Raw genomic sequence first — 17,558 nt, forward strand, 5'->3', positions numbered from 1 at the left:
AGTACAATTGTATGCCTGTGTTATAAAGAGCATTCTAAAAAATGTCATAATTATGATAGGTTAACATTTTTGATTACAGTGGAGCCTCAGGTTGCAATTGTAATCCATTCCCGGACTCCGGTTGCGACCTGATTTGATTGTGTCTGGAAGCACGACTGATTGCGCATGTGCGCAGTTAAAAAAAATGGCGCTGAAGGAGAAATTGGGGCGGAAAGGGAATCTTTTGTTTGCCACCCGCTTTTTGAATCATGACACGATTCAAAAATTGGGTGGATTTTTTGTTTGCCACCCGATTTGGTCGCTACCCAAGGTTCCATTTATTTAATTTTATACATGCTTATTACATGAAGATAATAATAATATGTTCACAAATTATAAACTGTTGAGTGGTTCGGAGGGGAGTGGATTCTTTGCATTCATGCTTACAATATATATGAAGTTTAATAATTTTCCTTAATGACTACTGTTTAGTATAGATCTTTTGGAAGAAGAGGTTGCACTGTTTTTTCAAGACCCTCCAAGTTGACTTTCTGCTCTGTATGGTCAGAGTTGTATAGATATGCATGTAGTCTTTTACAGTAATGAATGATTGTTCTATAGCAGCATATTTATTATGTTGAAGGAATGGTGTATATTATTAAAAAATCCAGGCTTTTGGATGTTTTTAACTGCAATTCTTTTTGTAACTGTAGTTTCTTCTTATACAGATAAATATGAAAGATAATAAACACGCTAAATATGTAGAAAATCACATTTCTGCTAATGACATGAAGGCCTTTGTGTTTGAAATGAAGGAAGATATGGAATTATTTTTAAAAGAGGTAAAAAAAATTCACCTGATTAGAAACTGGCACCTAGCACTGTATGTCATTAACTGGCATTATAATAGCACTAAGATTGGAGGGGGTGAGAGGGAGAGAGAGAGAGATAGTTTCCTCACTCTTAACTTGATGGAGCATACCTTTCTCTTGTTTAGAATAATCATCATGCTTTGAGTGGCCGATAAATAATTCAAAGGACATAAGATAGACACTACCAGGATCACCAGCTGGGTGATCAGTAATGAGAGATACTTGGAGTTGTTGTGCAGCAATATAAAAGAAGCCATCCACCAACTTTGTTCTAATAACAAACTCTTGCTCAGTGCAAAATATAGCTTCTTTTCAATACTGTCAACACACATTAATAGAGTCCACTGTCTCTAGAGTAACCTACTCCATTCCTTTACACCTCTACAATGTTTGCAATCAGAATTGGATGCATTTCTTGACATGATTCATTTAACGTAGAATAAAGTAGAACCTGTTTCCTACATCATGTGCTTTTACCAATTGTAAGATTGCAGTAGATTTTTAAATGGATATTTAATCACTGCTGGCTTTTTTTCAAGTTGCAAATACTTGTGAACAATTTTTGGTTAATAACCTTACCTTTTGAAAAGAAAGAAAAAATATAAATAGAATGTAGGAATTTAATTATCTTATACGGCTACTCTTTACTTAACGACCACAATGGGTACCAGCAACTGTGTCACTAAATGTCATGATTGCTATGTTAAATATCTTGTGGCCGTGACTTATGACCTCACTGCTGTTTTGGTTGTTAAGTGAATCCCCATGGTCATTAAGCAAGACATTACATGACTGTGACTTGGGCTTCACTTCAACAATCTTTATTAACTCTGCTTGCCAGAGATCAGGTATGAAGCACAAGTAGAAATTGAGCCTGGGAAGGTGCTGCGACTATCGCAAAGGCGAGGATTGGTCGCAAAGCTTGTTGTTTTTACACCAGTACAACTTCAAATAGTTGCTAAATGAAGCAAGTGGTAATCAAGGACTGCCTGTGTACAGTGGCAATGCAGAAAGAATATCCTTAGTTAAATTCAGAAGGGAATGTTATCATACACTCTAATAATAATCAAATTTATCATTGTAAGATAAATGAATTCACATTTTCTTTATTGGTGCAACCTATTTGTAGATGCGGGATAATTGCAAACTAAGAGTTAATGCTGTATGTGCACCTAGTGAATCATTTGCTGAAAAAAGACCTCCAAAACCAATTGAAGAACTGTAGTAAGTATTACAGCCCTATGTTAAAATCAGATATTACATAAATTAACGTGTGCTACTATATAAAAGTATTATACATTGCTTGATTTGGTGGTTTTATCTTTTATAGTTTTTGTGTCTGCTTATTTGTTTGTATCCCATTTTTATTATTTTTACAAGTAATATAAGATGTTGAACATATCCAGCACACCTTCCTCCTCCTATTTTCCCCACAACAGCAACCCAGTGAGGTGGATTGGGCTGATAGTGAGTGACTGTCCCAAAGTCACCCAACTCTTCACTTGTCTATAAGTACTCCAAGAATGGCATATGCCTACTTTTCTACTGGTTTTTTTTTAAATTAAAGAATGTTTTTTTACTTCATAATATAGTTTCTAACTTGTAAATAGAGTCAACTTATTTGATTAGAAAAATCAACACAATTGGCTGTGGTACAATTATAACCTGAAAAAATTGCGCAATTTGATTTTGGTACTGCATGAACTTAATTTTTATTTTAGTAAATTTAAGTTCCTTCCTGTCCACACATTTCCATCTCTGTTTCATTGCTCAGGGAATACGTGCATTAACAGTAACAGAAAAGCTGTCTACCTGTTTCTCTTTCTTTTTTCCCAGCCGCTACGGATTTTGCTCTTACTTAAGGGAGTTATTCGATGCTCCCCTCCCTGTGATGAATTATCTTTGTTATCAATATCATATTTATGAGGTTCCTGTAGGAACAGAGAAGACTAGGAATATGATTGAAAGGGTAAGATATATTCTTGAACCCCTCTATTGCCAACTGAGAGACAAAAACAATAGTGAACCCTGGTGAAATGCCAAAGAAGATTTTATTAACCAAACATTAAGAGAGTAACAAAGAAAGATACCCAATCCATCTCCTTTCAGCTTGCCAGGAGGTTCCTTAGCTGGCAGCAGCTAGACTTCCTGGAGCTGTAGATAACTTCTCCACTTCCTGTTGTATTCATTTTGTCACTTGTTTCATGTACAGGTAATAAAGGAAACAAAACTTAAGCAAATCTACACAGCAGAAGAAAAGTACACAGTAAAAATATCTCGATACACAAATCAGTCTGTTTCCACTAACATATCACTGAAGCCAGCACAATATCTTACTGTTACAGTGGATGCAGATAAAAGAAGACAGTTAGAAGATAAAAAAAATGTAAGTTAATTTCTATAGTGCTTCAAGAAAGCAAGATTCCCTTTTTATTTGAAGTTTTGGGTGTTTTTCATTCTAAAATGTCTTTGTCCTTAGCAGTTTTTCTGTTTTTTTATATCTATATTATGGAGCATTTTTTAAAAATAATAATAATAATAGTTTTACTATTTATTATTAGCAGTAGTAATTAATTCTCTTTCTAATGGCAAATGTTTAATCTCTTCATACGTGGACTGAGTCTACAACTTTTTTGAGCAGAGTTTCAGAAAATGCACCACTATAGAAAAGGCTAATTATAATCTTGCTATTGAAAATGATGGCACATCCAGAATAGACACAATAAGTAAAGATACGTATTCAGTATATTATGATATAGCATGACAAACCAAAGGAAAGATGCATAAAATTTAAAATCGTACTAACGATGATAAAATCATGTGCTACAATGAAGAACAATAAAACATGCAACATACAAATTCTCCCAGGATAATTGAAAAAATATTTTCAGAATGAGATAACTTTAAACTAGCGTATTTTTGTTATTTATTTTATTTCTGCTTGAACCAGTACTTCTTTTGGGCAAAGAGCGCTTTGCAGGAGTTGACATAAGAGTCCGTGTGAAGGGTGGTGGTCATGTGGCCCAGATATATGCAATTCGGCAATCTATTTTCAAAGCACTGGTGGCTTATTACCAGAAATACGTTGATGAAGCTTCTAAGAAGGAAATACAGGATATCCTCATCCAGTATGATAGGACCTTGTTAGTTGCTGATCCTCGACATTGTGAGTCCAAGAAGTTCGGTGGACCTAGTGCTCATGCACGTTACCAAAAATCCTATCATTAAAACCCTTTTTTGTCTATTTGAAATAAATGATAAAATTGATTTTTAAAAAAAAAAAAAAAAAAAAAAACTAGCTTATATTTCATGTTCACTCACGCCTTTGTCCTGAAAATAACAGAGAGAGACCTAACAACTGTCTAGGTTCAAATATCACTCCTTTGTAAATAAATAAATGCGCTGATCTATGCGCTTTGTCTCTGTTTTCACACTTAAATTTGGAAAAGTGCTGCCATGCTTGATCCTTCTTTTTTTCATTCAGTTACTAGCAGTATTTCTTTCACCTTCGTACGAATCAAATCATTACAACCTATGACTTCTAGTAATTATTGTTTTGAAAATATATTGGCAATCTGGGTTATGAATTTTAGATTTTAAATCCATCTTGTTCTTTCTCACTTTGACTTATTGTTGTACACTAATTCGTATTTCTTAAAAGGCTTATTTATAATAGTCAGGGTAGAATTTCATTTGAGAATCTTGGAGAGCCTAGAGATATAGTAGAGGAGATAGTGTGTGTATATCCATTTTAAAGGTAGTGCAAGTTTTTAAAACAAGGAATGTTGATAAATTGATAGTAAAATAATTAAATTGATTCTACTAGAACAAGGGTCTTCAAACTTAGCAAGTTTAAGACTTGTGGACTTAAACTCCCGGAATTCCTGAGCTAACATGACTGGAGGAAGAATTCTGGGAGTTGAAGTCCACAAGTCTTAAAGTGGTCAAGTTTGAAGAGTCCTGTACTAGAATGTATGTAGATCAAGGGTGATGATGTTCTCTAGTCAGGTAATGAAACATTCTTAAGCCAACAATCAAGCTCAGAGTGCACTAAGGATTCCTCAAATTAATAGATTATTGAAATTCTTAAGATTATCAAGAATGTATAATAATTGAAAAATGATCTACCTTATTCCTTACATAAGATAATATGTAAGAGAAAAGATTTTTGTGAAATTTAAGTAACACATGTTCCAAAAGGTGATTAATGCAGGAAGTTAATTCACAAGATCAGGGGTGTCAAACTCAATTTCATTCAGAGCCGCATCAGGGTTGTGTTTGACCTTAGAGGCCGGGGTGGGGTGTGGCCAGCTTGACGACATTTGTGTCGGCGCCTGTGGTGATCTGAGTGCTCTGCCAGAGAAAACGGGATCCCGAGCTTTGTTTTTGGCTGCGACAGCCTCCTGCAACCATCTGCCAGCAAAAATGGAGTTTGGAAGGGCCACACGCAGTCCTCCCAAGCTCTGTTTTTGCTGGCAGAGGCACTGCAGGCTGGTCCTTCGCTGTTTCCAGGGCAGCCCTGTAGATCAGATCTAAGCACCCTGCGGACCGGATCCAGCCCCTGGGCCTTGAGTTTGACCACCCCCGCACTAGATCAACAAATTAATAGGCTAAAGTTGCATTTCTAAACAGTTAGGATTAATTCCTAAATGACATTGAACTCAGTGGGACTTAATTTAGATTGGCTACACAATGGTATTGTTAATAGTAAAGCTTCTGTTCAAAACACACTCTGTGTGTGTGTGTGTGTGTGCGCGCGCACGCAGATCTGTTTATTTGAATCCAAATAGTAAATTGTTACTTGATTGAACACGAGAGTAAAATATGTATGATTTAAAGCAGTCAGAGCAAACATCCTTAGTAAGATTGCACAGTAAAATGGGATGTTTCTTTTATGCTACTTATTGCAGGAAATTAACGAGCAGTTGCAATCATTGGATTCTCAAATGGCATTACTATCTGAGAAGCAGAAACGCTTCGAGTGCAAAGACAACCAACTCCGTCAAGAGAAAAAGGAACTCTTGGAACGAAAAAATAAAAGGAAGCAATTAGAATCAAAAATTAGTATGAAAAGTGATAGGTATGGATTTTAAATATTATATAAAATTACTTTAAAATCTAGATAGAAAAATAGAATGTAGAAAGCAAAACCAAAACATCTAGTTCTTATCGTATGTAATATGCCTTCCAGGAAAAGAGGAGACTGCCACAATTTTATGATAATGAATAGACAGAACAGTAGCTCTGTTTCCTTTATTGGAAAACAAAATCTTACAAGAAGACTGAAATACACTCTTATTTTTGCTTGAAGTCTCTCTCCACCCAACCTTCCCCATACAATGCTTACAGATGGTCCTTGAATTACAACCACAGTTTAGACTGAAAATGTTGGTTGTTGACTGAAGTGATCATTAAATGAGGCCTCATGACTCAAAGAGCTGCCTGCCAAAGGGACTCTGTCCTGCAGAGGGCCAAAATCCAAGCAGGCAGCCCTTTCACTCTGAAAGAGGCTGGCTAAAAAAAGGTCTATCCCAAAATCCCAGCAGGATTTAGACATGGAGTATTTGCAACATAGCATTTGCAGCCAGCCCACAGCAACAAGAGGACTCCCTCTAGTTTCTGGGGACTGGTTGCAACTGCCCTATCCTGCAGTTTGTAGTTGCTTTGTTGTAAATCCAGTATCCAGTTTAGGAGCTTCTGCTGCCACCAACACACTTGTGGAAAACTACAGGTTTTTTAAGTCGAAGACTATCTAAATAGCAGTGATCCTTGGGATTTTAACTGTTGGGGTAATTAACCTTGTAGGTAATATAGTGTGTAATTTTATTTTTTTAGAATTTCTTCGCTGTAATAATTATCCTGAGCCTAAACGTTGTGTATACATTCAACTAAATACAGTTTGAGAAAGCTGAGACAAGGATGTCTTACAGCAGATGGTGTTAAATTAAATTTTGAGAGTTTGGGGACACCTTTACAGCATATTTCAATGATGATGATGATGATTTTCTACTTTCAAAATAGCAATCTTGTTTTCTAATTTTCCAAAATATTCCTGAAACATATTTTTGTAATGTTGAACTAAGAGTATAATAATTATTCTCAAAACATTGCTCATAAATCTTTTTTATACAGTTTAAGACAGATGGAACAAGATGGCATCAATCTGGAAGAAGAATCTGAGCAAGCAAATGCTAAAATTAAGAAACTTAATACTCAGAAAGTGAAACTTGTGATTGATTTTATGCATCTAATAAAGGTAAACACAGTTTCTAAAAATGAAGAGATACTCTTAATCCAACTGTATATTATACAACATTTAAATTATGAATTATCCTTTTTCATTCCTCTGTCACAAAAATATGTGGTAGTTGGCACTTGGATAACATTTAACTGTTAATATTAATAGTGTTTCATATCTTAAATTCCTGTCACTGACTGCTTTCCCCTTAGAAGGAATAGAATAGAATAGAATAGAATAGAATAGAATAGAAAACAGAGTTGGAAGGGACCTTGGAGGTCTTCTAGTCCAACCCCCTGCCTAGGCAGGAAACGCTATACCATTTCAGATAAATGGTTATCCAACATCTTTTTTAAAACTTCCAGTGTTGGAGCATTCACAACTTCTGGAGGCAAGTTGTTTCACTTATTAATCGTTCTAACTGTCAGGAAATTTCTCCTTAGTTCCAAGTTGCTTCTCTCCTTGATTAGTTTCCACCCATTGCTTCTTGTCCTGCCCTCAGGGGCTTTGGAGAATAGCTTGACTCCCTCTTCTTTGTGGCAGCCCCTGAGATATTGGAACACTGCTATCATGTCTCCCCTAGTCCTTCTTTTCATCAGACTAGACATACCCAGTTCCAGCAACTGTTCTTTATAACAACCAGTCCTCCTAATCATCTTTGTTGCTCTTTTACATTGTACACTCAAATTACATTGAGTAGCACTCAATAACACAAATGCTTTGATTAATGATGGACATTCACTGTGTGATTCATCATGTTAATTTTCATGTGATAATTATTAAGTGAACTCAGTTCAAATGAATAAATCCTGCTGTTGATCTGAACTCTGATATTTGTATTATAACAGCACAGATGTTAAGAATTTGCCCACTGAGACCTATGTTTCAGGAAGATGTTTGAGTGGCTTTGCAATTTGGTAAGAGAAGAATTACTTTGCCTGACCAAACTAAGTAGCTGTCAGACTAAATATCCTCAGCAAATAAAACAGTGTTCTGTTCTTGACACTGATTTCAGCCTAGCACAAGTCTTGTGGTAAAACTATAGGAAGCTGCCTCATAATGGCTTTCCTCTGGAAGTTCTGGGTGCTCCATCACTGGAGATTTTCAAGAAGAGGCTGGACAGCCATTCGTCTGGAATGATACAGGATCCCCTGCCATGGGCAGAAGGTTGGACTAGAAGGCCTTCAAGGTTCCTTCAACCCTATTCTAGAACAGAAAATAACAGAATAACAAAGTTGGAAGGAATCTTGGAAGTATTCTAGTCCTGGGGTCCCAACCCCTAGGCACACTACCGGGCCTTGAGCCTCTTTGGAATAGAACTGCAGAAGTGATGGGTGTGATGGGTGAGCATGTATGTGTGTCACCCCCCCCCCCCCACACACAAAAAAAAAAAAAAAAAAAAAAAAAAAAAAAAAAAAAAAAAAAAAAAAAAAAAAAAAAAAAAAAAAAAAATGACAGGTGAGGATAACATAGGTGTACTATTAGCATGGTAAATTGTTTTTTCTTACGATTTATAAAGAGGAAGGAAGGATTCCTAAATATATTCCTGTTTCTGGGTAAATGTAATTCATTCTTTAAAAATGTGTCCAAAAGTTAACTGTAGTCCAAATTCAGTATAAAGTAGGGCTTTAGCTTCTAGAATTGCCAGATAATTACATAACTTCTGCTGTAACACATAGCACATATAAATTGAGAACCAGTTTGGACTAGTGGTGAAGGCATCAGCTAGAAATTGGGAGATCTTGAGTTCTAGTCCCATCTTAGGCACAAGCCAGTTGAGTGACCTTGGGCTAGTGCCTCCTCTCTCAGCCCTTTGAAGGAGGGAATGACAAACAACTTCTAAAAGACCTTACAAAGAAATTACAGGACTAGTCCAGACAGTCAGCAGGAGTCACTGTCTCAAAGACCCAAAACAAACACCTCAAAAGCTCCCTGAATATTCTTTCTGGAAGTTTCCTTTTTAGAGCTCATTCTCTCCCCCTTTTTTTGGTTTGTTTGCATTCTTGTCCTTGACAAGTGTAATTTTGGGCTGGGCTCGGGAAATGAAAAATATTATTTGATTTGAGGGTCATTGATTATGGGGGAAAATATTTTGCTTGAGTACTCAGATGCATTCATGAGGGAGAGAAAGTTTTACTCTTAAAGAAGTGTTCAGTGGGACAATTTCAGTTGAGAAAAGAAAACAAAGTAAGAGTTACACTTGTTTCACTGATATGGTAAGTTGAATCTAAACAATAAACAATCATGAATACCTACATTGGATCAAATTTCATATGATGTGGAGTAATGTAATAGGAATTTCTAAATTTCTGAAGTTTGAAAACTTTTCTAATTTGCAAACTTTTCTAATCAATATTTGCATTTATTTTCTGCAGAGTTGTATGGCCCTTAATGAAGACAAAACAAATTTGGTGCTAGAGAACACAGTAGCTACTTTTCACAAGGGCAGACTTGATGTTGAGTATAGAGCTGCAACTGTACACCTTCGAGCTATGGATGTAAGCCTTCCATTTTGCTACTTGACAAATGAACTTGAAAATATACCTAATGTATGTGTAGTTATTTATAAGAGGGTTGTGCACATAGTTCCTAGATAATAGTAGGTTTGCATTTCCTTTCCTTTGTATGGACAAAATAATGAACATTAAAAACAGCTCCTGTAATGGATTCCTTTGCTTTCTAAAAGAATTCCATCCTTCTCCCTCCTGAATTATGGATTAAGATAAGATGGATTCCACCAGTTAAATTTAGGTTTGTCTGAAATTCCACAGCTTTTAACATTGTCTTGTATTATGATAGTATTTTTAATTAATAGAGGAGAATATTTGTAGCTCAGGGTTGAAATAAGGGGTCCTTGGTGCTCTCTGAAATTGGTTGTTTTCTTGCAGACATTTCGTTACCCAAACATCATCAGCAGTATTTTTGTGGGAGTCAAATGCTGCATACATGCCTTCTGCATTTGTCAACTCGGATTTTTTTTTCATGCTATCGTACACATGATGTAAAAATATTACATGAATGTTAGCATCTCTCCTACTTCTGGTTTTCAGTGTGGCGCTTTAGTTCATAAATTCTCATTTATTCATTGCCTGTTCTCTCAATGAATCAGTGCAGCAAATGCATGCTTTTGCCTAACTCAGGATGATAGGAATTGTTTCCCCATTTGATCATTAGAGAATGGCACTATTGCCTTTGGGATATGACAATATGGGGTGTTTTTTTTTAATTCTCTTGCTTCCATGGATTAAATTTTTCTGATGTTATTTTCATGTTTGGGACAAAATTCTACCAATACTATTTTTTCTCTGTACACTGTTCATATCATTCTGATGGGGAACCATAGTTTTTCAGTACCCTACACCCAGGGTAAACGGCCCCATGTTCTTGCTGTGGAAGAAAATGTCAGGCTTATGCTTGTGATATAACATAACTGATGAGGTTATGAGGGAGGTGAAATGTGAGTTGAATAGCATTTCAATTATTTAGGATTATTTATTTGTTAGTTTGTTTATACAACTTATATGTGGCCCATCTCACCTAGAGGTGACTCTAGGCAGATTATAATGAATTAAAAGCAGGAGAAAACATTTAAAATGTTGAAACAATAAATAATGAATACATCGAGTTAACTTTGGCAAGGATGCAGAGAGGGATGATGAATGCATTATCTACAAATGGGATTATGGGATTCCCACATGTTCTTTATATTACCTTTGCTTGGATCAGATATATAAAATGAGGCTCATATTTTTCAGACTAATGAATTCATTTATAAATTTATACCTACAGATTATTTATATATTATTGTACTATTTTGAAAGTTGGTGTAGGAGTATTGGGCCGTTATAAAATAGGATGAATTTTTATTTCCCTATGTTATTACTCCAAATTCATGGGAAACACGATTTTCTGCTGTACAGAAAAGTCACAGTTTATCTTTAAGCAAGTCAAAATTCTTTCTGATTTCCATACTTGGGAATACTATATGTAAAGTTTAGTAAATGAGAATAATCCAAGATCATCCTCTGATTTTAGCAAAGCATAGGCACCCCGTTATTTGGGGACAAAGCTACTAGATTAAAATTCAAGACCAGGTTTCTCATTTTTTATATGGAAAAAAGATCCTGATTACAATTTATTAATGTATAATAGTGTTAAATAATGTTTTGATTACATCTACTAACCTAAACTAAGCTTGAAATAAATTATTTGGCATTGTCATCTATAAAGGCATTTTTAATATTTAAATTGTTTTTTCTGGCAGATGTTTAAAATAGATTTGAATTGATTCAAATAGAGTGGCCTGATACTAAATAAACTAATATTGGTTTATTAATTTATCTTTTGGTAATAGATGAACAAAAAGCTGAACTATTGTCTTTTGCCACTAGAGGGCTCCTATTTATACAATGAGATTCTGTCACTGTTTTCTTGATTCATGAAACCCAGAGTTAGAACATATCAGCCATATGAAAACCATCAGCACTTGTACTCAGAATCCTTTCAGGATATTAGTTCTGTTGTCAAATTGTTTGTATTGTTAAGAACTAATGTTCAAGTGTGGCTGCTTCTAATATAAGCCCTTTAATCAAGCTTTTTGCTCTGTACAGGCAGAGAGCACATCTGGGAGACAGCTGTTTGGTATTTGAAGTGTACATTAAAGTGTCATATGGCAATAATATTTCTTCATGAATTTATTTTTCTTTTGAGTAGACTCCCTTATTGTTATCCTCTTCATCTATACTAGCTTATTTGCATATCCTTCTTTAAGTGTGGCATCCAGAATTGGGCAAGATACTCAGGGGAACATCTGACTTATGCAAAATAAAAGGAAATCCTCAGTGACTTCTCAGGATTTGATATTGGTTGCGTGCCAGTAAATCAGTGCCAACTCTTAGCAACCACATAGACCTGTGATGGCAAACCTATGGTACACTTTCCACAAGTGGCACACAGAGCCATTTGTGCAGGCATGCGAGCCGCAGGCAAACTTACCTCACTGCGCATGTGTGCGCCTCACAGCTTTTTTTTTTTTTTGTTGGTTTGAGGCCTGCAAGGCCTTTCAGGCCAAATTATAGGCCCGTTTCAAGCCTCTGGGAGGCCCCAAAAGTTCTCAAACCAACCAAAAAATCAGCTGTGAGGTGCAGTGCAAGTAAGGGGGTGGTGGTGGGGATTGTATGTGCAGGGGGCATGGGGAGAGGGGGGGGCATACATTGCATTCTGGGTGCTGGCATGTGAGTGTGTGTGCACTAGCACATGCGCAGTTTTTCCACAGGAGCCCAAAAAGGTTAGCCATCACTGAAATAGACCTATTCCCAGATAATTTGTCTCCAACTTGACCCTTCAAGTCTTTTATTGGTTCATCCATCACCAATGTAATTGATTCCTTGTTTCTGGTTGTCCTCTATTTCGTTTTCCTTTCACCTTAATTAGCATTATAGACTTTTCAAGAAAGTTAGATCTTCACGTGTGTCTAAAATATCATAATTTGAGTTTGGTCGCTTGTGCTTCAAGTGAGACGTTGCTTGTTCTAAAGTTGTATTAGCAAGTTTGCAATTGCATTGCACTACTGACTTGCCCCATTAAAATTCCAGTATCTTTTTCATATATATCATTGCCAAGCAAATAGTCCTCATCTTTTATATGTGAACTAGAATTTTCTAACTCCCAAATGAAAAACAAAAACAAAACTTGCATTAATTTGCCTGTTTGTTTTAGTATAGTTTTCTATTAAGTAAAAAAGTAAAAGAAAAGCAGAACAGAAGAGAAAGATACACATTAGTAGCCTCTGATCTTCAAGCAATTAAAGTAAAATTCCAAATTTACCTCTTACTTTATGGTTACAACATAACTGCTTTCTATAATATATCCTTCTTAATCATAACAACTACAAATCATATGTTCATTTTGGGGTTTTATGCAGAAGTCCAAAAGAGGATTTGAAGTTAATGAAATTGGGTATTTGCTGTTGTATGTGCGGTGAAGACTATTCTTAAAAAGTGCCTAAAAGTTGATTTAATAAGTTATTTATCATTATCTCCTGTAGACTGAAAAAATATATTGATCTGTTTTTAAAACATTTTTTCTCCAAATTTTATTGATTTTTTATTAATTACATTCCTTAGTGCTTAATAAACATAGTGTTGTCTGGGTATTTAATTTACTTAACAATTCTGATTATATTCTTAATCTCCACCCCTTTTTTCCAACCACTGGTAAAATAGTTTCCATGTTTGATAGTATTCTGTGTCTTCTTTCTGCTCAATTTTCAATGTCAATCTATCCATTTCTGCACAGTCTATCTTCTTAATTATTTCTTCATCTCACAGTGTTTCTTCATTTTTCCAATATTGTGTGAATATAATCCTCGCTACTATTACAACATGTAATATTAAATACATACTTTGCTTATCTAACTTTTCTGATATTATACCTAATAAAAACAGGCCAGATTTAAGATTTATATGATTCCCTATCTTTTCTAGCCACATGTGTATCATTGCCCTTTTTTAAAATTTTAGCACAAGTCCACCACATATGATAAAATGTGCCTGTCTTTTAATTACATTTCCAACATTTGCTAGACACATTTTTAAACATTTCAGCTAACCTAGCAGATGATGTTTTTAAAATATTGAACGGCCTATAATTTCCGTATTGGCTTTTCATAAAACTTATCCAAGAAAAATTTCAGTGGATTGTCTGTTTTGAATGAAAGCTGCATGTTTTCTGCATGCTTAGTTCTTGATGCCCAAGAAGTAAATAGTAAGAAGCAGAAAATTTAGATTGTACTTTTACTGGATGCATCTGTACATTTTAATTTAGTTGGTTGGCTTGGGGCCCCCAATGGGGACATTTTTCACTGGAGATGGTTGGTGGGATAAGAAGACTTCATCCCTATGCTGTTGGTTCCCTTGGTTTTAATTTTTATGTAACTCTTCTTAATTTTAATTGTTTTTATATTTATCTTTTTACTATTTATTAAGCTGCCCTGGGGTGCCTTATCAGTAAGATAGATGTAATATAATTTTAGTAAATAAATGAATAAAAATAAATCAGGAAGTGACATGGATCTAATAATTAGGTGACTAGGTAGACCCAAGGGTCCTGTCTACTGCATCAAGAATTATGGGATCTAAATCTTTCCAACTAACTGAATAATACTGTGATTCATTTGTGTTAAGTAGGCATGCCCAATTGGAATTCAGCTCCTAGCAGTTTCAAATGATTTTATCTGTCAGATTCAAGAAAATTCTTTACCCAGCCTTTAGATCCATCGCTTCCTAGAGGAAAATGGGGCATCTTAAAAAGTACCATTGGCACGTATCTGTCGAGGCAACAAGGTTGACCCCAGAGAACCACTGCCGATACATAAATGTTGGGCTAAGCGAGCAAATAGCCTGCCTTGGCTTGAGGCAACTTCATCTATAATTTCTATAGTTGAAGAATAGTTTGAATTAAATCTATATGAGTTGATGTGCCATTTTATCAAATTTTATCTTATAATATGGGTATTATAGTTTGTCAAGTGCTTGTTATCCATGACTGTTAGACTCTCAAATAGATAACAAACTGATATGACAGCCATTAGATATTACTGCTGGACTTGTATCAATAAGTGTATTGCATATTCTGAAGGCTTAACTCTGATAAATGTTTGGCAGGGTTTTCTTGAAACCAGTAAAGCTTTCAGAAACACAGTTTAGCCTTTTGTTTTAATTTCTTCTATTTACTCCAGCAACAAATTTCTGACCTGGACATAAAGAAGAATTCTCTTTTAACAAAGTGTAAAAGTTTACTGAGCAATGCTAAAAAAGTTTGTAACCTTGGTATGGATCAAAACCTTCCAGAAGATGTCTACAAGGTAAATATCACAGTAAAAAGATTACACACACACACACACACACACACACACAGACATGCAGAATATTCTTCTACCCTTTTCCTGAGAAACCTACAGTACATGTAAAATAAGCTCAAAATGCAAAATTGTCCCTGACATCAATGAGACATCAAAATAAAACAATTAAAACAATTGTATTGGACGCAGTTTAATGTAATGGCTGAAAAATTAAATAAGATTCCATAAGCACTAGAAGGCCTATACTTAAGAATGCCTTTTTTAAAGTTGTTTTACTTTAGATGTCAAGAACACCAAGAAAACCTCAAAAATAGATTCAGAGAGTGAGCTGTACAGATAGCCCTTGACTTACAACCATTTGTTTAGTGACCATTTGAAATTATTACAGCACTGAAAAAGGTGACTTATGACTGTTTTTCATACTTACGTCCATTGTAGTATCTCCAAGTCACATGATCAAAATTCGGATGGTTAGCAACAGGCATGTATTTAGGACAGTTGCACTGTCCCAGGGTCATGTGATCACCATTTGTAATCTTCCCAGCCAGCTTCCGACAAGCAAAGTCAATAGAGTAATTCAGATCTCTTAAGAACTGCATGATTCATTTAACAACTGCAGTGATTCATTTAACTAGCAAAAATGCCATCAAATGGGGCACAACTCACTTAAAAACTGTCTTGCTTAATGTGAACATTTTGGGCTGAATTGTGGTCATAAATTGTATAGAATTTTATACATTCAGACTAGCATTGTGGATTGTGTTTAGATGAATTAAAGCCCATGAAGCCCCAGAAGTACTCACTAGGTAGATCTTCAGCATCTGGCTGATAGTTGGTCTACAATATTTTGAAACTTCATTTTGGCATAACTTTCAGTGACAAACTTTTTCTTATTAAATACAGATAATCCAAAAGAATGCATTGTTCGTAGATTACCTCTAGCTGTCATCATATCTGTAGGTCACAAAGGCTGCTTGAGGCTGTTTTTCAAATTCATGAATGTTTCCAGTTATCAATTCAATACTTTTATGCTCTCGTCTGATTGAAAAATCAAGGAGACATAGAATGTAATGCTATTGGGTTTCAAGTTTCTAAAACATCATTCTCCATTAGTATTTCTTCAAATTGCACTCAAATCTTTGCACTTGTTTCTCACAGAGCCTCCAGTAGATGAGTAGATTTTAATAAACATAAACAATTATCTATCCTTATCCATATTAATAAGGATTGGCCACCAGAACCATACACTTAGATTTTGGGCAAAGAGAGATGCTGTAATACATGTTGTTCCTTGTCTACTACTGAAAATTTCCTGAAATATTGTAGGCATTATTGTGAAATAATGTCATTTTATTTTTCTATTTTGTCTTGCACAAACACCCATTTATTTTTCTATTAATCATGATTCCATTGAGTAATTGTATTTTTGTATATGGAGTAGGAGCCCAAAAACTTCTAGTTGGCAGCATAATGTATAACTTATAAGTTGTATAATCAATAGCTTATCAGAAATTCACAGTGTCACTTATCATGCTCACTACTATTTTCCTTTATTCTCTGAAGAATATGATAAGAAGGATCACAACTTTCTTGGCAACTGGATAACAGCATGTTGCTAAAGCTGTATTGGATGGTAGCGTTGCACAATTATGTGAATAATCCCCCTTTCCACTTCAAGCGATAGAGGAAGCTTGAACTTGGACTTTGGTAATGGAATGCTACAATAAATCAATGTCCTTTTTTTTTTTTTTTTTGAAGTGAGTAGTGAACATCTATCACAGTTGTTCCCTTCTGCCATCTCATGTTTATGAAAGGTTATCTGTATCAAGGCAGGGAGATAGAAGCAAGCAGCTTGGGTTTTGCTAGCAAAAAGGCCATGCATGCACAAAGGAGCATCCTAAACATCAACAGATGCTTGTGCAGAGTAATTTATCTTATTTTACACAAATCTTTTTAGGCATTCCTGGACCTTCCAAGCACAGTGGATGAAATTGATGCTCTGCTGAATGAGGAGAAAACAAGAGCTTCATGTTTCACAGGCCTTAATGCTTCAGTATGTATTCCTAGTATTGCATAATAGTATATTACGTGCATTATGTAGAAATTAATAATCACTGTCTTCGTCAGCAGTAGCAGCTAAGTAGCAGGAATAATGTAAATATTATTAGAATTTTAAATAATGTATTCAAGGTCAAATATATTTTGTGCTGCTGTTCTTTTAAAAACGAAGAAGAAAAAACATGATAGGAAATTAGGAAAAAAGAGCTCAATTTACTAGATAACAGTTTTAATTTAAATGAAGTAATCTCTTTCAAGTACCTCCCCCTAATCATATTTGAATAATACCTTTCCACAATTGAAGAAACGAACAGTTCTCAGATATAATATACTGTAGAGAATTGAAGAAATGGGGGCAGAAGTTAGCTTTCGAACCATACATTTCAACCCACGATGATGGGTTTGATCAGAACTTGTTTAGAACATACAAGTCAATGTTAGGTGTAGCTATATCCATATAAGTCACAGCCTTGGATTCTTCTTGCTTGAAATAATAATATGCAAGCAAGCTACCAAGTTTAATATAATCTAGGTGTGTGAGAAATAATTA

The 17,558-nt window shown here is 35.2% G+C and overlaps 1 protein-coding gene across 1 annotated transcript in view; it reads left to right on the top strand.

Moving 5' to 3' along the window:
• Nucleotides 1-17,558, top strand: part of SMC5 (structural maintenance of chromosomes 5) — a 55,523-nt gene that overhangs the window by 23,039 nt on the left and 14,926 nt on the right. Inside the window, exons 11-19 of the mRNA XM_026675358.2 lie at nt 708-821; nt 1,981-2,075; nt 2,688-2,820; nt 3,064-3,237; nt 5,762-5,931; nt 6,984-7,107; nt 9,465-9,587; nt 14,828-14,953; nt 16,908-17,003. Coding sequence (XP_026531143.2) covers nt 708-821; nt 1,981-2,075; nt 2,688-2,820; nt 3,064-3,237; nt 5,762-5,931; nt 6,984-7,107; nt 9,465-9,587; nt 14,828-14,953; nt 16,908-17,003 — 1,155 coding nt within the window. The remainder of the gene's footprint in view (nt 1-707; nt 822-1,980; nt 2,076-2,687; nt 2,821-3,063; nt 3,238-5,761; nt 5,932-6,983; nt 7,108-9,464; nt 9,588-14,827; nt 14,954-16,907; nt 17,004-17,558) is intronic.

Source organism: Notechis scutatus, chromosome 2 (genome assembly GCF_049901735.1).
Source record: "Notechis scutatus isolate UNSWTSFEM ecotype Mainland chromosome 2, rNotScu1.2, whole genome shotgun sequence".
NCBI classification, from domain to species: Eukaryota; Metazoa; Chordata; class Lepidosauria; order Squamata; family Elapidae; genus Notechis; species Notechis scutatus.